Here is a 21448-nt window from a genome sequence, read left to right on the forward strand (position 1 = left end):
GGCCTCGACTTGGGGAAGGCAGCCTCCTGGGAGATGCGTGGAGGGGCCTGGACATCAGGTAGAGGCCCTTCCCCAGGAACACCAACAAAAGCTAGGAAACCCATGTGCATTCCCACCTTTACCTCCCCCTTCCCGCCCCCCAGTGCCATCGAGGCCTGGTCACTGAGTGGGCAAGAGTGTTATTTCCCTTCCAGGCGGCCCCAACGCTTCACAGACCCAAAGCCACCCAGGACCTGGGACCCTCAGTGCACTTGGCAACGACACAATGATGGGGTTGTGGGGGCTGGGGAGGCCAAGTGTAAACAAGAACACACCACCCTCTCGGATCAGAGTTCAGACAAAAGCTGCCCAGTCGGAGACGCTTGTTCATTGCACATTTAATGGGACATGCAGCATCCGGGGAGCACGCGGGACAGGGCGGCACTTACACTGCACGGCAACACCCACAGAGGCAGGCCACCTACGGTGCCAGGGCTGGGGAGGGCGACAGGTCCAGGGCACAGGCCAGAGTGACATGTGATTTGTGACGGCCAGTGAAGGTGTTTGCAACACACCCCCGGACGAAGACAGATCCTCGGACAAAGGCACACCCCTCTCTGGTGAGGACAGCCCCCTCAGATGAAGACAGCCCTCCCTCGGACAAGGACAAACCCTCAGACGAAGACAGCCACCTCTGAAGAGGCAGCAGTGAAATTGGGCCAATCGCATAATCTTGTTTGGATTTTGGGCTTCCTGAAGCTTCTATGAAGCTCCCTGCACTTGCCTGAGCCCCTCCAGGCCCATCTACCTTGCACTATTATTGGATTGTAGATAGATTGAGAGAATTCACTTGGTCAACAGTTTCATGTCTGGGGTCCAGGCTGGTTTGACAATGAGGATGGGCGCTTGCGTAACAGCTGCATGTGGCCCCTAAGGAGCAGGGCTGATACCCCAGCGTGGGCGTATCTGCAGGGAATGCGGGAGAGGGGGCTCTGGTTCTTACAACCTAACCCAGGATCTACTTTGGAAACCCCTCCTCACCCTCGTAAGATCCCCCAAGAAGCTCCTTTGGGGATAAGTGGACCCAAACCTCCCTCTGACTCCAAGGGAAGGCCGATCTAGAACAGGGTCTACTGGGCTTGGAGAGTCCCAAGCTCAGACACGCTTCCATCACCCTTGAAGCATCTCGACCCAGTGAGGGGGCCATGGGCCAGCTGGTCAGTGGTCCCAACCTGCCTTAAGATAGGTGAAAGGTGAGGGCAAGCCCCTCGAAATCGTGCGAACACCTTTCAATGCTCTGTGCAGGCGAGCTATCTGTGGGGGTATTGCTGCAACGGGAACAGCCAGGCCCCTCCATCAGCACCCTGATTCTGGAGGCTCACCCCCTCCCTAGCCAGTCAGAGAGGACATTGAACTAAACAACCCAGAGGGTCTCCCTTTGACGGGTAGGATCAAGGAGCAGGGTGTGTATTTGGGAGGGGATCCTTGAACCCCCTGCCTTCAACCTCAATTCTTTGCTCTGAGCCTGAGCTTCTCATTGCAGACAGCACCCCCTCCCCCGGACATACTCTGTGCCATGTTGGACATGTGGCTTGGGATATATGGGCATCACGGAGCCTTAGAAGCAGGCCAGGGGCAGAGGGACACTGTGCTAACCAGCTCTGGAGAGAGGAACTCCAAGAGCAGCCGTGGCCACCCTCATCTTCCTCGAGACAGCCAGGGGGCTGGCAAACCCAATCAGACAAGGGTCAGTGCCAATTCGGCCATCCTCCTCCTCTGAGAGGGCCCCACTAGGAGACCGAGGGGACTGGGGATCTCTGAGATGAGACAGAGAAGCAATGATGATGAGGAGCAGGGTGGGTGGGGAAGAAAGGCCACCACTTGCTGGGGCCCTGGGCAAACCTGGTCTGCCCACCTTGCGTCTCTGAATTGCACAAGGCAGATTACTTTATTCCAAAAGGTGAGTCCGGGGGAGGGCACAACCCCTGCCACCAGGAGGCCAGTCCCCCGGCCCACCATGCCCCCGGCCCACCACGCCCTCCCTCGCGGACACAGCAGACACGTCACGGCCACCACACGACAGCTGGGGAGCGGGCTGGCCACGTCGGGCTCAGACAGTGAGGGAGATGAAGCTGTTGTAACGCTGGATGTTCCTCTTGAGGATCTCGGAGCAGGGCCCCAGCACGCGCTCGAAGCGTGGCCGGTCCAGCTTCACGCACTTGAGGGGCCCCCGGGCCACCACGGTGGCCGCACGTGGCCGGTTCAGCAGCAGCGCAATCTCGCCTGAGGGGAGAAGCGGCGGTCAGCGGCCTGGCCAAGCACAGGGCCAGGCAAATACATAACGTGGGTGCTCTGGATGTTATTCCCCTTCAAGGGTCCATGTAGGTGGGGTGGCCAGATTTATGGAAGGAGAAAAGACAACCCCAGAATGATGCCCAGTCAAATTCGAATCCAGATAAACAATGGATCCTTTTTTTTAGTGTAAGTATAGCCCATGCACTATTTGGGATATACTTAAACTTCATTGTTTATCTGACATTTAGATTTGACTGGGGCCCTGGGCTCTGTCCAGTACCCTGACTGCAGTGGACACTTCGGGGTTCTACCCTGATCCTCATGCCATGAGAATGGGGTGGTGGCGTTTCTCCCCCAGGGACCTGCCCTCCGCAGCAGGAAGCTGCTGCACTCCAGATTACACCCTGTCTCTGGTGACCGGTCATTGTGGGGTGCCCAGGCCAGGTGCATCGCAGCAATCTAAACATGTGGAGGGGCGAAATCTCCAAGTGGCTGAGGCCTCTGTGGCAGCCTCATTAGGGCTTGGCCTCTCCTTCTGCATGGCCCTGGACCCTGGAGGCCTTGTCCCTGGGGCTTCCATCTCAGGACAGCCCCCGGGGCCAAGAAGTGCATGGGGAAGGGGTGCACAGAATCAGATCTCAGATTCAGGTGCGTCTTCCAGAAATACGCCCACTCACCAAAGTAGTCAGAGGGCCCAAGCCGCCCCACCTCCACATACTCCTCGTTGGGGGACCGGCGCTGGAGAACGGACGCTGTGCCCTGTGGAGATGAGAGGGGAAGGTGAGAATCCACCAGGCAGAGTGGAGGGACCCTCAAGGGGTCACACGGCTCCTCCACCAGCTGGCCCTTCATCTGCAGTAACTCTACCCACCACGCCACAGGATCGAATTCTCCTTGGACACACCTGTGGGGTCCTGGGGTAGAGGTGGCCCTGTCCCCATCGTTGCAGAGATGTGGATGCTGGTCACAAGAGGTGCGGAGGAACCCAGCGTGCAGCCCCAGGGCAGGGAGATGCCTGGGGTGCCCTGGATGCATCCCTTCCCAGGGGTCCCCCTACACCCCTTTCCTGGGGTTCACCTATACCCCTTCCCTGGGGTTCACCTATGCCCCTTCCCAGTGGTTCACCTATGCCCTTTCCTAGGGGTTCACCTACGCCCCTTCCCAGGGTCCACATGCATGCCCACTCGGGGCATTTACCTGCACCCCTTTCCCAGGTGCCCTGGACGTGCCCCTCCCTGGGGTCTGCATGTACCCCTGGGTGGTGCAGCTTCGTGCTGACCTTGAATTCCCTCTCAAGGACTGGACGGCGCCCAGCCACCCAGGGGCTCAGGGCTTCGAGGACATGTGCTCAGAGTCACAGCTCCCCCCTCCAAACAGGGACCCTGGGAAGGGGCAGAAGCGGACAGCCTGGCTCAATGATTAACACACTAACACCAAGGCTGGGAGCCCCCGCTGCCTGTGGAATACATTACACATTAAAGAGTCAGCCAGGGACACATCCTCTCTCCTGTTGGGGCGGTAGAAATGTCCCCCATACTCTACTTGTCCCACAAGGGGGCCCTGGGTGTCGGGGGCTGTGGGGTGTCATGGAGAGAGTGGGGGGTCACAGGTGTCAGAGGGCCATGGGATGTCATGGAGAGTGGGGTGGGGGGCTGTGGGGTGTCATGCTCTGAACCCCCATCTACGAATGGGGGCCTGGTACCCTGTGCCCAGGGCTGCCCCTGAGACAGCCATGCCAGGACAGCCGCCGAGCCTCCCCCTGCACACACACCCCCACTCCCCTTCAGAGCCACTCACAGGGCACACCAACACTTAATTCCAGGGTGGGCTTGGTTCGCCCAGCTCACCCGACTAGCCAGCACTGGGTTAATATGTAACTCCCCCGACTATCAGAAGACTCTCCGTGCCCACTGCACTGGGTCCCCCAGGCAGCCCTGGGGAACTGGACCTGTCCTGGCCCCGCTGGGCTGCTGGCTCTGGGCCTGTACGTGTTTATGAACCTGCGCTGATGGATGGCTTGGCCGTGCAGCAGAAGCTGTCTCTCCGATCCAAGTGCCACCACCGCTGCACAGGGGTAGGACAAGGAGCCTTAGCCTGCCAGGAGCCTGCAGCCTCAGGCCCCAAAGCCACTGAGCCTAGGGATACTTTCCTCTCCTTTAAATTGCTGCTGTTATGAGAATCTAAACAAAAAAGTCCCCGGGGGTTCACCACGGGGTCAGGAGCCGAGCCAGCCTTCGGTACACAAGTGCTCCTACGGGGTTATGATTTGTTTTGAGGCCCGACTGCATGGACCTAATGGCCCTTACACTTGCACCTTCTTACTTGTCAAGTATATAACATGCATGCCTTTCATTCCCACATGTAACGACTTCCCTTTTCCAATCTGGTCAGTCTACCCTTTTATCACCCCAGGCAGGAAACTAAAAGTCTCTTCTTCACAGTCCCAGCCCCCACCTATCAGTTTCTCATACTGTGGTGGCTTAGTGTTGCTGTGATGCTGGAAGCTTGGCCACCAGTATTTCAAATACCAGCAGAGTCACCCATGGTGGACAGGTTTCAGCAGAGCTTCCAGACTGAGACTAGGAAGAAAGGCCTGGTGATGTAGTTCTGAAAATTAGCCAATGAAAACCCTATGGATCAAAACAGAACATTGTCCAACTTGCTTACTTTGGACACGTCATCAGGAGGGATCAATTGCTGGAGGAGTACAACATGTTTGGTGAAGTAGAGGGCCATCGGGGGCAAGGGAGACGCTTGGTGAGATGGAATTGCACAGAACAAAATGTTGCCCGGTCCTGCACCATCTTCATGATCTTTGGTATGTTTAAATCCACTGTTGTGGCTACTGTGTCAATTCATCTCATTGAGGGTTTCCCTCATTTTTGCTGACCTTCCATTTTACCAACCACAATGCTGTTTTTTTTAGTGATCGGTCTTTCCTGATGATGTGTCCAAAGTAAACAAGCTGAAGTCCCATCATCCTCTCTTCTAAGGAGCAGTCTAGCTGTATTTCTTCTAAGACTGGTTTGTCTGTTCTTCTGGCACTCCACACTACAGCCAACATTCTTTAACACCACAGTTCAAACACATCAATACTTCTTCTGTCCTCTTTTTTCATTATTCAACGTGTGACACATACCCAGGCCTCCCTTGTGGACAGGTGTGGTCATGTGACCAAGCCTTCCCCAATGGGCCCTGCTCCCTTCCCCACCCCACCCAAGTGGTGCCAGCCCAGCCCAGCCCAGCCACTTGACAGTCTACAAGACCCTGAGGTATGGTAGAGCCACAAGATGAAAGGGTCACGTGGAACAGAGCCACCCACCAACCCAGAATACTCACTCTTGGGGGCCGAATTGTGTCCCTAAAAAGATAATGTTGAAATCCTAACCTCTGTACCTGTGAACATGAACTTGTTTGGAAATAGGGTTTTTCTTTCAATTTAACAAGGTCATAACAGAGCAAGGTGGGTCATAATCCCTTCTGAGTGGTGCCTTATAAAAGGGGAGACCAGACAGGCAAACAGGGTTACACAGGGGGAAGACGCCGTGTGAAGATGCATTGACAAGCAACAGAGGAATGCCAAGGATTGCCGGAAGCCACAAGAAGCTGGGAGAGAGGCATGGAGCAGATTCTCCCCCAGAGTCTCAGAAGGAATCAACACAACTGACGCCCTGACTTGGACTCCCACCCTCCAAAACTGTGAGACCATAAATTTCTGTTCTTTAAAGCCACCACTTTGTGGTATTTTGTTACAGCAATGCCAGGACACTAAGACGCCCCTCTGACATCATTTCTAGAGGAAAATTCTTTGTTCTCTAGGCCTCAGGGCTGGGGGATGCTTGTTACAGCAGCTTGATCTCTTAACCCAACTAACGTACCACCCAGAGTGGACAGCAAGGCAGGGCAGTGACAGTCCCTGTGCAGTGGCAGCTCTGTCTCTCATACATCCACAAATTGTCCGTCTGCAGATGGGAACAAGAGGGCAGTGGGAGAAAAGGGCAACAACAGAGGGACAGACAGACTCCACACTAGCAGAGCAAAGTGTCCATGCCATATGGACAACGGGCATGACCACCATGTACTCTTGGCTTCCCAGGGCCATGCCAACTCCAAGTCCACCAACATCCCTCTGACCACTGACATGGCCTGGAAATCATTCTCTCATGCACGTAGAGCTCCCAGACTACCCTGGCAGCTGCGCAGACATTCTCAGGAAGTTTATGAGTCTGGAGTTTCAGGCTGAAAAACAGTTTCCAAAACTCTAGATCATATCCCCCAAATTTCTCACTTATTGATTTCCAACTCATCTCTAAAAATAAATCAGGTCACAGACCATAGATGACAGCCTGGAAGGACACAAAACAAGATGTGAGCAGAAGCTGTTTCTAGCAAGGTAGGGTTAAAAATGACCTGATTTCCTTACATAATTTTTTTTTTTTTAGTTTCTACAAAATCAAATAAAAAATTGAAAAGTTGATCTCTTCTGAAAAATTGAGCCTCATGGATACATTTTGAAAAGTTAAAACAAAACAAAACTAAACAAAAGTCATTGCCCCAGCAATTCCACTCCTAGGCATACGCTCAAAAGAACTGAAAGCAGAGGCTCAAACAGATTCGTGTTCACCAGTGTTCAGAGCAGCGCTATTCACAATAGCCAAAAGGTGGACACAACCCAAGCGTCCATCAACAGATAATGGATAAACACAGTGTGGTTCAACTGCTCAAGAGAGTTCTATTCAGCCATAAAGAGCAATGAAATTCTGATGTATGCTATGACACAGATGAACCTTGGAAACAACATGCTGCGTGAAACAGACCCAAAAGGACAAACATTGTATGATCCCACTTATAGGAAACATCTAGAATAGGCCAATGCATACAGACAGAAAGTTTATTAGAGGTTACCAGGGGCTGGGGGAGGGAGGGGGAAAGGGGAAGTACCGCTTAGGGGGTACAGACTTTCTGTTTGGGGTCATGAAAAAACTGGAAACAGTGGCGATGGTTGCGTGACATGGTGAAGAACTGTGTGCTTAAAAGTGGACAAAATGCCATATCTCGTGTTATGGATGTTTTACCACAATAAAAAAAAATTTTATGAAAACCATCATTGCCATAAAAACTGCTTTCTCCCAGTGGAAACAATTTCAAGACCTTCACTGAACTTCCCTCCGTCCAAGTTGATGTTCCACTCCCTACCACAGGTGATTTATCTGTGAGCTCCTCAGCTAAGCGTGTGTGCCAATGCTTCGGGGACCGGTGCATTTTCGCTTGTTTGTTTTAAGGTATCCGAGCCATTTATCCGGAAACATTTCTCCGCTCTGCCTCCCTGCTCACAGCAGCCGGGAGTAGTGTGCACGTAAAAGTCACACACTCCCAGGCTACAAACTGTCCTGTAACAACTGCAAAAACACACTCGGTCGGTGACCGGGCACAGGCTGGTTTTCGTGCCAACTTCTAGTGAATCATCCACCCAGCTGGGGCCTCGGCTGAGGCACGACTCCGTAGCTTCTGTGGGAAAACAGCAGCGCTAACGTGGGTCCGGTGCCCAGCTTCAGGTGGGCCTGTCTGCACCAGCCTGGGGCAAGGGTCAGCGCCGGGATGGCCCCTCCTGCCTGCACACCAGCACAGGGCAATAAAAATCAGGAAGGAAAAAAAAAAAAAAAACCTAACAAAAAGCCTGCATTTTCAGAATTCTTCCTTTCTGCAAACCTAGTTATTATCTCCGTGTTCTCTGAAGCCAGGAAATGTCTGTCACTCGACATGAAAGTGGACGGGAAATGGATGACCTACCAAACACAGGGGCAAGCGGGCACAGCCGAGTCTCGGAAGAGGGGTGTCAGGTAGGCCCGCTCCTGCTGCCATCTGCCCTCAGAAGTGCCTGCAGGAACCAGCGGCTCTCTGGATGGTGGAATGACGGTGCCCTCTGTTTATTCTTTGTGCATTTCTGCACGTTTCACAATGAGCGTCTATTACTTCATAATGGTCCCACCGCCATAAACGTGCTTAGTTACAAATAGAGATTCGTTATGGTACTATTTTCACAGGTGTACACATTTGTCGAAACGTATACAGTTATACATTTTAAATATGTGCAGATTATCATATATCAACTCTACCTCAATACAGCTGTTACAAAACTAAAAATAAAAGTCAAACAGAGCCTCCCACAAAGCAACCCAAGGCAACGTGGCCTGGTTCAAAATGCTGCTGCCCATTATTGACAACAGCCAAAAGGTGGACACAACCCAAGCGTCCATCAGCAGGTGATGGATCCACACAATGTGGTCCACCCACGCAACGGAACGTCCCTTAGCTATAAAGAGAAATGAAGTCTTGATCCATGCTACAACATGGATGAACCTTGAAAACATCATGCTGAGTGAAAGACGCCAGACACAAAAGGGCAGATGCTGTCTGCTGCCACTTATATGCAATCTCTAGACCAGGCGGATGCATAGAGACAGAAAGTCTATCAGAGGTTACCCCGGGCTGGGGACGGGGAATGGGGAGTTGTTGCTTAACGGCTTCTGTTTGGGGTAACAAGAACTTTTTGGAAACAGAAGTAATGGTTCCACCAAAAAAACACTGCACCCGTGCTCTTGAGAGTTGGGGTGAACTCCTCCCATTTCCCTCCAGATTTGGGGTACACTGCCCCATTCCCCTTTAAGTTGGGGTACACTGTGCTTGTTTCCCTTCAGAGTTGGGGTATACTGCCCCTATTCCCCTTCAGAGTTGAGGTTCACTACCCGCCTCCCCTTCAGATTTGGGGTACACATCCTCATCCTCCTTCAGAGTTGGGGTATATTGCCCCCATTCCCCTTCAGGGTTGGGGTATGCTATTCCCAGCCCCCAGGTCCCCGAGGCCATGTTGGGCCATTCAGCTTCTCTGATGTTACCCTCCTTCTGCCTGTGTCTGGAGAAGAACATAAATACATTGAAGACGGCCACGAGCAGCCGCCTCTGGCCAGAGAGGCCAAACAGAGGTTACAGGAGCCTCTCGTGGCCAGCAAATTAATTGCTTTTTATTTCACCTGGATCGCTATTTACAAGTAGTCTAGTCATCGTGGGGAGTTTCTGAAGGACTTGAGCAGGGCAATAAGGTGAATGGGCCATTCCCTGGGAGCCTGTGGAATAATCCCCACGTTCATTTGGGCAGTGAGGCCACCGCAGGACCTGGAGTTTCTACCTGAGTTGGGAGGCTGGGATTTAACCCTGGCTCCACTGTGGTCCTGGATGAGTTACCTTTCTGAGTCTGTTTCCCCACTGTAAAGTAAAATAATTATCCTGGTTTCATCACGCCCTATGGAGACTCACTGGCGAGGGCTCTAAAACTACATAACACTTGTGATTATTACAGGGGTGGCATGGTCTGGACTCCTGGTATTTCCCTCTCAGTGCCTGTTTGCTCATCTGTAAAACTGGGATAGTAACAGTCAGTACCTCAGAGATTTGGAAAGACTAAATGAGTTAAAGATGTAAATGCTAGGCACACAGGCAGACCTCAGTAACTGAGCTACCACCATCATCGGGAGCCCTGGTGGCGCAGTGGTTAAGTGCTGGGCTGCTAACCAAAAGGTTGGTGGTTCGAATTCACCAGTGGCTCCGAGGGAGAGAGATACGGCGATCTGCTTCTGTGAAGATTACAGCCTTGGAAACCCTATGGGGCAGTTCTACTCTGGCCCATAGGGTCACTGTGAGTCAGAACTGACTCTGCAGCACACATCACCACCATCACCATCAGCACCATCATTACCATCATCATCATCACCGCCATCACCACCATCACCACCATCACTATCATCATCATTACTGTCACCAACATCATCATCTGTCACCACCATTATCATCATCCGTCATCATTACCATCATCACCATCATTCTCATCATTAGCATCGTAACCATTATCACCATCATCACCACCATAGCCATCATCACCATCAGCGTCACCATTACCATCATCACCATCATTCTCATCATTAGCATCGTTTCCGTTACCACCATCATCATCACCACAATCCTCATTATCACCATCACCACCATTGTCATCATCACCATCACCATCACTCTCACCACTATCACCACCATCATCATCATCATAACCACCATATTCATTAGCAGAATAAGACAAAAGCTTGACCACCTGAAATCCCAAACGGCAGCCCTCTGCCTTGCCTCCCAATGCTCTGCGTGTCTTACAAAGCAGGTACTCATCAGGAGGTACCCTGCTGGGCCCCCCACATGATCCTTAGATCCAAACAGTCTCTGCCCAGGACCCTCATAAGAGGGCCACAGACCCCCTGAGTTTTCCAGTGTCCCTCAGCCAGGCCTCCTTGTGCTCAGCTCTCTCCTGCCCTTGTCCTGGGTAGTGTGGCTGAATCACCCAGCTAAGGACCAGGGGACTCAAGGTTCTGGTGACCTCATGCCCCACTCGCAAGGATAGTGACTCCTCGGGAAGCCTTCCATATCGGGAGTCAATCCGTCAAGCCAGAGAGGGGCAGCCACAGCTGTGAGACTGAATCAGAGAGCCACATGCCGCCAAATTTAGAACGCAGGAGGTCAACTTCCTGCCTGGGCCCATTGTTTAATACCTGGAGCCCAGCTGACAGGGGGTACGCCTTCCAGAAGGAGGCTTTTCCAGAGAGCCCAGGACCCATCATACTCGCATCACACGCCTGGGAGGGGAGGGGAGAAAGGAGGGGCTCTCCTCCCCAAGCCACGGGAAATACACAAGCCATCTGTCACCACTGGTGACCAAGCCCTCCTGCCTTCCTTGGGACAGCCCAGTCCTGGTTGGTGGATGGCCAGTGGGGTGGTTTGGCACCACCAAAGATTGATTTGTTCAGACTGGCACATCTGTCAGGATTTTCGGGGCCAAAACATCCGTCCCAAGGGCCACTGTCTCCGCGCAGTGCTTAACGCTGCTCATGCCGGTGCCAGGACTCTCAATTGGGATAATCCACGGCCTTGGAGTCTACGGCCACATTCCACATCTGTCCGTCTGGGAACGCCTGCCCATGGGCTGTGAGAAGGTCTGAGGGGGAAACAAGATCCGGGAACGTCTGGAGACAGGACGCACAGCAAGGCTGTTTTGTTTGGCTTCTTTGGGGAGGGGGAGCTCAGGGGGGTTGAAGAGACAATGCTTTCTAACACTTTTTGGGGGGCAAGGTAATTTTTTATAATGCTTCTTACATTAACAAAAGAGAAAATCATAAAGAAAATATCAAGGCAAAGGCACTTGTCAAAGGAACACACGCAAACTATCGTTAGGTGCTGTTCAGTTGGTTCCGACTCATGGTGACTCCGTGTGACAGGGTAGACGTGCCCATAGGGTTTCCTAGGCTGTAATCTTCACGAGTGGGGAGTGTTATTCACCTTCTCTTGAGACATCTCTGTGCCACCAGTCTCGGCAACAACCAGCAAGGTTTTAATAGTATAAACCAAACCAAGCCCACTGCTGTCGAGTTGATTCCGACTCACAGCAACCCCATAGGGTTTCCAAGGCTGTAAAACTCTATGGAAGCAGACTGCCACATCTTTCCCCCGAGTTGCTGTTGTTGGTTTCGAACCGCCAACCTTTTGGTTAGCAGTCGATCGCTTTAACCACTGCGCCACCAGGGCTCCTGTTTAATCGTATAGTTGTTTTTAATTTATAATTTTTTTTTTAAAGGCCTTGTCTTGAAATGCAGAGGCCCTGGCGTCCAGGCCTGCTCAGGCCCCCAGCAAGCTGACTTCTGCAGCTGATGTTCTCAAGAGCTACTTCAGGACACTTGTGAGCATAACCTGACTCGTACGGAAGTGTGCTTCATTTAAAGGCAAAGCAGGAGGCACCGTGCTCACTTGGGAAATTGGCTTAAAAAAAAAAAGTGTCTCTCTTTTGGGTGATCAGATGCCAAGCTTGGCTGGGAGGTGCTGGGAGACTCCCTCCTGCTCCCAAACCTGCCTGCTGCTCCCAGAGTTATCTCTGAGGCTGGCCAAGTTCCACCTGCTGGGGAAGGAGGTGGGCTTAGGGCGGACACAGAGAGCCAGGCCAATCTGAGTCAGTCTCAGTGGATCGAATCCATCCAAGTCACCAGGTCCAGGCTGGGAAGGTCTGGACATGAGTGCCCACCCTGGGGGGAGCCCCAGGTGGGAGAAGGGGACCCACTAGCAAAGTGTTGAGGAGGCATTCAAGCACCAAGTGGGCGGATGGACTTGGGTAAACTCAAAGGTTCCGGGAACCCTGACATGGCTCTTCAAGAGAAACTCAGGCCAACAAGCCAGTAAACCCTCGCCAACGTGGATCAGCCACGGTGCTGCACACTGAGGACACCCACCAAAACCACAGCCCAGCCCAGAGAGGAGACCGGGGGAGGTCCCCAGCCTGTAAAAATCACCCTGAGTGCTGACGGCTGAATGCAGAGTGCTGCTCCTAGCACAGTGATTCCAGTTTAGTCCAGAAGGGCTGGGAGTAGGGCTGGGGCTGGGGCTGGGGCTGGGGCTGGGGCTGGGGTTAGGGTTAGAGTAGGGTTGGGGCTGGGATTAGAGCTGGGGTTGGGGTTGAGGTTAGGGTTGGGGAGGGCTGGGGCTGGGGTTAGGGTTATGGTTAGGATAGGGTTGGGGCTGGGACTGGTGCTGGGGTTAGGTTTAGGGTTAGGGTAGGGTTGGGACTGGAATTGTGGCTAGGGTCAGCATAGGGTTGGGGCTGGGATTAGGATTAGGATTAGAGTAGGGTTGGGACTGGAACTGGGGCTGGAGTTAGGGTAGGGTTGGGGCTGGGATTGGAACTGGGATTAGGGTAAAGTTGAGGTTGGGTTTGGGGCTGGGGTCAGGGTAGGGTTGAGGCTGGGGCTGGGGCTTGGATTAGGGTTAGAGCTATGGTTAGGGTAGGATTAGGATTAGAGATAGTGTTAGAGTCAAATTAGAATAGGGTTAGGGTAGGGTTAGTGTTGCGTTATGGTTAGGGTTAGGCTTATTGTTAGGCTTAGGGTTAGGTTACATTTCGGGTCATGGTAAGGGTAGTGTTAGGCTTAGTTTTAGGCTTATTCTTAGGGTTAAGATTAGTCTTACTCTTAGTGTTTGGTTAGGGTCATGGTAAAAGCACAGTTAGGGTTAGGCTTCGGGATCTGCTAGGACCACTAGACCAACACTGCTCTCTTCCAGATACTACTCCTCTATCAGTCAGTACTGGACTTAGACTTACCCTTAGTCATGAGTAGGTATTTGCACCAGCTATGGAGAAATTACAATAAATATTGCAGTGGGGATGAAGACCTTGACTTGGTATGACTTCCTGGCTCTATTCAAACACACTGACCAACCACAGTGCTTCCCAACAGGTACTGTGCAGCCTAGCACTGGGCACCCTGCAGGGCTCTCCCACTTCAGGTCTAGGAAGACTAATGGGAGCCAAAGTGTCCCAGGACAGAAGGAAACACAACTGAACCTCCAGGAAGGAGGAGCTGTGACCCAAAAAGAATGAAACGTAGGAAAAGAGTGACAATAAAAGTAGAAAAAGGAGCAGAAGAAAGAAATAAAAAATATTTCAAAGACATAAATATAACATGAGGAACCCCTTCCACCCCAGCAGTATGTTCTTTTAATTTTATTTTTTGTTGTTGTTGAGAATATACACAGCAGAATATACACCAACTCATCAAACCCTACATGTACAGTTCAGTGACATTGATTATATTCTTCAAGTTGTGCAACCATTCTCACCTTCCTTCTATGACTTGTTTCTCTTCCATTAACATAAGCTCACTGCCCTCTATGTTTCCTAGCTAACCTTTCAAATTGCTATTGTCAGGTTGATCCCAAATGGATGGTTCTTTAAACGAGCACAAAGCTCAAGGCAAACATTCTTTAGTAATGAAGCTAAACTGTTGTTTGGTTGAAAGAACACTTCAGGGGGTATTTTTAATTTAAGGTTTAAAGTTTATCTCAGGGCAATAGTTTTGGGGGTTCACTCAGCCTAATGGCTCCAGAAAGTCTGGTTTCCATGAGAATTTGAAATTCTATTCCCACCCCAGCAGTATTTTTATACCCAGCCCCAGTGTCCAGCACAGTGCCAGGCCCACAGTAGGTGTATGCACTGGTGTCTTCTCAGCCTTGTTCTTCACTCTTATCCTTCCTAGAAGTTTCCAAAAGTGACATGTAACTTTTGAACATCCTACCACCCCCCCAGTTAACAAGCCTCGGGGCAGGTTGAGGAGCAGCAGGCACCATCGTGGGCAGGGAACAGTTCCCAGGCAAAACAGCGGCTCAGAAACACGTTGTTTTGCAGTTACTTCAACGTTGTGGACTTTCACGACACTAATTTGCGAAGAGAGGAGATAAACCTGATCCAGCGTTTCCAAGGCAACACAGTCCGGCCTTGTGAGAGGCAGCAGTGTGGGAACAGGCTGGGGAATTTTACCCTCTGGATTATGGGAACCTGCCTCAATTTTATGGGTAGCTAGCTCTCAGGGCTCCAGCTGCCCCCAGCCCGTGGTGGAGGTTCCCAGGGAGGAGGAAATTCAAGTGGCCTGGAAGGCAGGGGCTAGGCGGGGTTGGGGGGGGGCCCTCCAGGAGGCCCTCATGGAGGAATGCAGCCAGAGGAACCCGAGCTGCCGCTGGGACCCCAGTCACTGCCCAAATCCCCCTCTGTGGGTTTTCCTGCAGAGGTCTATGCTGATGAGGTTGTATAACAGCTGGGCAGCCTGTGCCTCGTGGACTGGTGGGTCCTTGGACATTCTGTCCTTGCTTTGCCAGGCCCCAAATCCTGCCTCACCCCACAAGTGGGAAGCCCAGCATCTGTTCTGCCAGCTGTGGTTGCCAACTCCTGCCCATCTTCTTCCTGGCTCCCTAGGATTGTGTTCCAACTCAAGAGCTACTCAATCAGAGGGCTGGAGCCCAGGCCTTTTGTAGCAGCCCCAAGAGCAAGACCCCCAGGCTGTGGGATAGGTGGAAGCCCCCAGAAGCAGCAGCTCAGGCCATGCAGGTACCCAGACCCCATCAACCACTAATGTCATCCGTCTTCTGCCAGCACCCAACTTTACAAATCAGCACGCTGGCAAGAAGAGCTGTCTGCTCTGGTCTGTGGAAGGGATTTCCCAAGAGCTCTCGGGACTAGGCGTTGGCAGCTCACAGCAATTCCAGGGATGGCTGGCATGAGCACCCAGAACTGGAGAGACGAGGAAAAGCGCCTCCACTGAGGTTGGCGGGGGTCCTGGAGCCTGGCTCTGCCTTCAAGGACGGCTAGTGGAGCAGTGGAGTTTGGCCTCCAGAGGCCAGCAGGTGCGAATGACTCACTGAGTGTCCTCAGGCCTGTTCCCCACACCTGTGTGGGGGCCCTGCCAGGCTTCACACCTGAGGAGACCAAGCCAGCCCCACAGGGAGGAGCAAGGTCTGAACCAGGCTTGCAGAGTGTCATCTGAGCCGAAAGGTGGTATCTACCCAGGATGGTGGGGGTGGGGGATGGGTTGATGGGAGGGGTGGGGGACTCTGCTTCTGGCTCCCAGGGAATGGGGTCTCAAGGGGGAGCATGTCTGTGACCAGCCTGGGTGCAGCTTCCCAAAGGATTTGGCTTATAAATCACCCTGAGGAAGCACGGTTACAACTAAGTAAACATGATCAGCGCAGCTGCACCAAGCGGCACCGGCTGTACCAAGGGCAGGAGTGGACAGGGGAAAGGACAGGGGCTTGATACAGGAGGCCAGGCACATCCCCTCCACCTTTACTTAAGGGCAAATAAAAAATGGCAGCCACGTGAAGGCTGAGAATCCACTAGGCATGAAGGGCTGTCCCTGTCCCATGTATCATGCAGGCCAGAGAACAGTGAGGACTGTGCAGCCACCCCCTGCCTGATCCCCAGACCCTTGCCTCAGACCTGACAGCAAGCTGACTGAGACGTGCCCAACGGCCCGGTTCCAAGAGGTGTGCGCCCAACAGTCCACCTGCACAGGGCCTGCCCGTTTGGGGAAAGCCAGAAAGCTGGCAACTATGGAGCCCTGGTGGCGTAGTGGTTAAGAACTGCTAACCAAAAGGTCAGCAGTTCAAATCCACCAGCTGCTCCTTGGAAACTCTATGCAGGCAGTTCTACCCTGTCCTATAGGGTTGCTATAAGTCAGAATCGACTTGACGGCAACAGTTTTTTTTTCTTTTTTAATGGGGTGGAGGAGCTTCGCGTCGCCTCCAGGAGAGAGCAAAGGCACTTGACTTCCCAGTAGAAGCCATTTGGAGTAAAGAAGGCCTTGAGAAATACGAACAGCAATTGCTTGAGTTGTCATCAGGCCCCAGTGTTTTCTAAATATGTATATGTAAACCAGTTGTCCTCCAGCTGACTCTGAGTCACAGCGCCCCCACGTGTGCCTGAGCAGGACTGCACTCCACAGCGTTTTCAATGGCTGATTTTTCTAAAGCAGATCGCCAGGCCTTTCTTCTGAGGCTCCTTTGGGTGGACCTGAACCTCCAACTTTTCCATCAGCACCTGAACACAATAACCATTTCACCACCCAGGGACACATATATGTACACACACACACGTGCATGTGTATATATATTGTATATATATATATAATTTTTTACTGTGGCAAAATATATAACAAAAATTTTTCCATTATAACCAGTTTTAAGTGTACAACTCAGTGGCATTAATTACGTTCACCGCGGGGTACGACCATCACTACTGTCCATTTCCAAAACTTTTCCATCAGCTCAAACAGAAACTCAGTGCCCCTTAAGCACTAACCTCCCCTTCTCTCCCCTCTCCCCAGCCCCTGGTAACCTCTAATCTGCTGTCTGTCTCTACGTTTGCCTGTTCTAGGTATCGCAAGTAAATGGGATCATACAGTGTCTGTCTGTTGCGTCTGCTGTTCCAATAGGTTTTGCAAAGTCCTTTTTTTTGTTTTCTTTTAAGGCCATTGCTGCACTTCATTCCCCTGCCACAGAGACACTGCTCTGGTCCTCTCTTATGAAAACACAAACCACCCAAAGTGTCTCTGGGATGTCCCCTCTACAACATTTAACCGACCACGTGTCCCTGGGCAAGGGGAGGACCACTGGCCTTAGAAAGAGCAGAGCCAGCTCTGACTCTCCAGTGGAGTCTAGGCACTCTGGGCTGACTTCTCCAGCTGACATGTGACTCCAGGTTAACTGCGGGCCTGGCTTCTCTGCTTGGATGCTCTCCCCAGAAGCCAGGCCCACCATCCACCATCAGTCAGATTCCCGAGCCAAAGGGAAGAGCCTGGGAGACATCAGCAACTTCAAACGTAGCTGGTCCCACGAACCTGAGTGTGTATTGTGCGGGAGTTCCAGCTCGGCACCTGCCAGGACTTGCTGGCCATGAGAGACTCACTGGCCGACAGACTGGCTGGACACTACGTGTCTGCTGTAGCTGTGGTCAGCAGTTGCTCTGGCCGTGCTGGAAAACCAGCTCCAAACTGCGAAAGTCTCTTAGTCGGATTTCATTCTGAGGCTCTGAGTCTCGTGAACCAGGGGTCCCACTGCGACTTACAAATTTGACTGATCACAGAGGAAAAGAGAAATAACCCAAGTTGCCAGGGAGACCACTTCAAATGCATTTTACAACATTGTGAAAACTATACTTTCCCGGAGGGTTCGGTTACACCCCAGAGGCATACACAATAGCTGTCTATGTGAGTTTGCCCAGACCCTCTCTCTCATCTGTCACCTCCACCCTGACCCCCGCCCCCACATACACGTCGTCAATGGTGAGAGGACGTTCCTACCACAGGGCTGAAATCTCCCAACAAGCTGGTGATGCTGACCATGATGGGACTGCTCTCTGAAGAGCCTTCCTTGGTCATCTCTTGGGGCAGGGGGCGTTGGGAACACTGGGGTTGGGGGTGGGACTGGCGCCCTGCATACTGCCTCTAGGTGACCCTTCTGTGGGGGGAGAACGAGAACGTTTTGTGGTTACACTAGGTAAGCTCTCGAAGATGATCACGCTGAACTGTTTATATGACCTTTAACAGCTGAGCCACAGAAATGTCCAGGTCCCCATGACCAACAAAACCACAATGGGGTCAAATCTCCACGGTCACCCAGAGGGAGAGGAACAGAGAGGTGAAAGGTTTAAAATGTAAGAAGCAATGCTTACATTCCCGACGCTGCTCTGCGTGTGAAGTCTGAGAGGCCCCGAGTTCCATGCACACACACACACAGAACGCCCACTGGACTGCTGCCAGCAGGGGGCGGGGCGTGGAGGGCAGCTCCTCACCCGCCCCCAGCTGTGCGTGTCCTTGGGCAGATGGCCAGGCTTCTCTGCATCCACTCCCGCTGTCGAGAGGAATGAGAACAGAGCCTCCCTCGCAGGCGTGTGGCCAGATAAGCCAAGATCGGGAGTAGGGGCCCCCACAGCACATGCCACAAGACAAGCTCTCACTCCTGTTATCACGATTAACTAGGCAGATGATCCCTGTGACGCTCTCCCCCCTACTCCTGGGAGCAACCGTGACGGGTGAGCTGCCTTTTTCTGTGCACTAACCTATGTTTTCATGTGCGTTTTTATGGTTTTTCTACAAATGGCCTCGAGCCCATCTGGGAGGGGACCTTGGTCCCTAGGGAATAATAGACAATTGTCTGCATTAGCCAGAGTTACTCATTTCCTCAGCTTCAAGATCATGGAAACTCAGGCTGCAAACTCAATGCCTATAAGTGCCTGCAGAGACCATACCAAGTAAGAGGGCTGGGTGGGGTCTGTGGCTAACTGGGGAGTACTCTCATACCCCAAGGGGCAGCTGCCTCTTAGCTCCAGCTGGTTGTGGCCAGGCAGGAAGGCTGGGCCACTGTGGCCAGCTGATGAGACTTTCACAGAGAAGGAAAAGATCTAGATTTTTCATGTGAGATCTGATTTTTAAATGTTGACAACAAATTCAAGTGTTTAAAAGACACTACACAGGCTAATACAAACTCTTCTCCGAACTGAATTTCCCCCAAAACACCAGTTTCCCAGACTGAATGTAAAATCCATAGCAACAAAAGATATTTCCATTCCTATGCTTACAAACTGCACTTGCAACCATCTGGGTTTTTTGTACATCTTATCGTTAGTAACATGTACTACATACAATGTTGCAGCATGTTATTTGCTGATGTTATCATCTCCTGCCAGCCCCAAAGACAAATAAAGATTGGATTCATAAAGATAAAAACCAAAAACCAAACTAGTTGCCGTCAAGTCGATTCCGACTCATAGCGACCCTATACCACAGAGCAGAACTGCCCCATAGGGTTTCCAAGGAGTGGCTGGTGGATTCGAACTGCTGACCTTTTGGTTAGCAGCCAAGTTCTTAACCACTGTGTCACCAGGGCTCCTTTATAAAGATACTGATAATAAAAGGCAATAATAATGAAAACTAAAAAAAAAAAAAATAATGAGGCATTCAACTTACATCAGAACTGACTTACGATGGAGTCGTCGGAAAGGAACCCTGTCATAAGTCGGTGACCACCTGCATTACACTATTCATACGGGTGGTAGAGCGGTTAGCAGAGCTACCTTTAACTGTTTTCTTTTCTAGGCCACGAGGAGGCGATATTTAATCATCCACTGGTGGTGATAACTGATGACAGGGGTGTCCCACTCCAAACATTAGTGAGTTCAAAAAACAATGTGCCATTATCTCACAGCTCTGGGGGTTGGCTGGAGACTCAGCTGGGTGGTTTGCTGCTCTGGGAATTGGCTGGGCTCAGCTGGGCGGTTCTCACTTAGGATCTCTCATGCAGTTACAGACAGATGGCAGCTGGAGCTGCTGTCATCTGAAGACTCAGCTGGGCTGGATATCCAAGATGGCACACTCACATGGCCAGCGGGTAACACTGGGACCTCACTGTTGTTGTTAGCTGAACACTCTGCCAGGTCATGTGGGTTACAAGAAGGAGCCTCCCAACAACCAGGTTCCAAGAGGGAATGGTAACAGCTGCAAGACTCCTTGTGACCTAGCCTTGGGAGTCCCACAATGCCATTTCTGTCACATTCTCTCAGCCAGGCAAGTCTCTAAGGCCAGCTCCACCACCCCCCAAAAAAGCTGCTGTCAAGTTGACCCTGACTTGTGGTAACCCCAATGTGTGTCAGGGTAAAACTGTGCTCTATGGGGTTTTCAATGGCTGATTTTTCTGAAGTAGATTGCCAGGCCTTTCTTCTGAGGCATCTCTGGGTAGATTTGAACCTCTAGACTTTTGGTTAGCACTCAAATGCTTAACTGTTTGCAACACTCAAGGACTAAAACCCAAACCAAACCCAAATAGTTTAGCTGATTCCAACTCATAGCAACCCCGTAGGACAGAGTTGAACTCCCCTACTGGATTTCCGAGGCTGTAATCTTTACGGAAGCAGACTGCTATGTCTTTCTCCTGCAGAGCAGTTGCTGGGTTCACACTGACAACCTTCTGGTTAACAGTCAAGAGCTTAACCACTGCACCACCAGGGATCTTACTTAGGGACTAGGGGAGGGACATCCCAGGGGACAGGAGTTAGATACCACTGCTCCTTGGGGAATGCAGCAAAGAATTTACCGCCATCTTTAATATACCACATCGGGGCCTAACAAATTGATGGCTGAAGGAATCTTTCTCCACACGAGCAAGGTGAGGTTACATTAGTTCTACGTCTTCATTTTTGTAACTAGGAAATGTCAGGCCCAGGTAGAGGCCCAGAGGAGGGAAATGTCAGAGAACAGGAGCTTAAGTGAAAACGGAGATCTTTACGGGCCATAGGAGAGCATAAGAGGACACTGGTGATTCAGTGGTAGGATTCTCGCCTCCCATGCAGGAGACCCGGGTTCAATTCCCGGCCAATGCACCTCACGTGCAGCCACCACCCATCTGTCAGTGTGTTGCTAAGATACTGAACAGGTTTCAGCAGAGCTTCCAGCTTAAGATGGACTAGGAAGATGGGCCTGGTGACCTACTTCCAAACATCAGCCATTGAAAATCCCGCGGAACACAGTTCTATGCTGACACACACGGGGTTCCCATGAGTCAGAGTCCACTCAGTAGCAACTGTTTTTTTCTGTCAGTCACGCAGACATTGGTGGTTTGGTGGTAGAATTCTCCTCTTCCATGCAGGAGACCAGGGTTCAGTTCCTGGCCGACGTACCTGATGCACAGGCACCACCCATCCGTCAGTGGAGGCTTGTGTGATGGCCTGATGGTGACAGGTTTCAGGGGAGCTTCTAGACTGAGGCGGACTGGG

General features: G+C 51.8%; 1 protein-coding gene and 1 non-coding gene across 3 annotated transcripts in view; one reads left to right on the forward strand and one right to left on the reverse strand.

Annotated features, from left to right (window-relative positions):
* Positions 1–361: 361 nt before the first annotated feature.
* Positions 362–21448, reverse strand: part of PRKAR1B (protein kinase cAMP-dependent type I regulatory subunit beta) — a 146679-nt gene continuing 125592 nt past the window's right edge. For both annotated transcript variants that reach the window (XM_064295934.1, XM_023555892.2), the window contains 2 exons: positions 2952–3033; positions 362–2262 (listed from right to left, as the gene is read on the reverse strand). In XM_064295934.1, coding sequence (XP_064152004.1) covers positions 2090–2262; positions 2952–3033 — 255 coding nt within the window. In that variant the 3' untranslated portion in view covers positions 362–2089. The remainder of the gene's footprint in view (positions 2263–2951; positions 3034–21448) is intronic.
* On the forward strand, positions 20985–21055 carry TRNAG-CCC (transfer RNA glycine (anticodon CCC)). Its single transcript has one exon. It is a non-coding gene; the product is annotated as a tRNA-Gly (tRNA).

This window comes from Loxodonta africana, chromosome 12 (assembly GCF_030014295.1).
Source record: "Loxodonta africana isolate mLoxAfr1 chromosome 12, mLoxAfr1.hap2, whole genome shotgun sequence".
In the NCBI taxonomy this organism is placed as follows: Eukaryota; Metazoa; Chordata; class Mammalia; order Proboscidea; family Elephantidae; genus Loxodonta; species Loxodonta africana.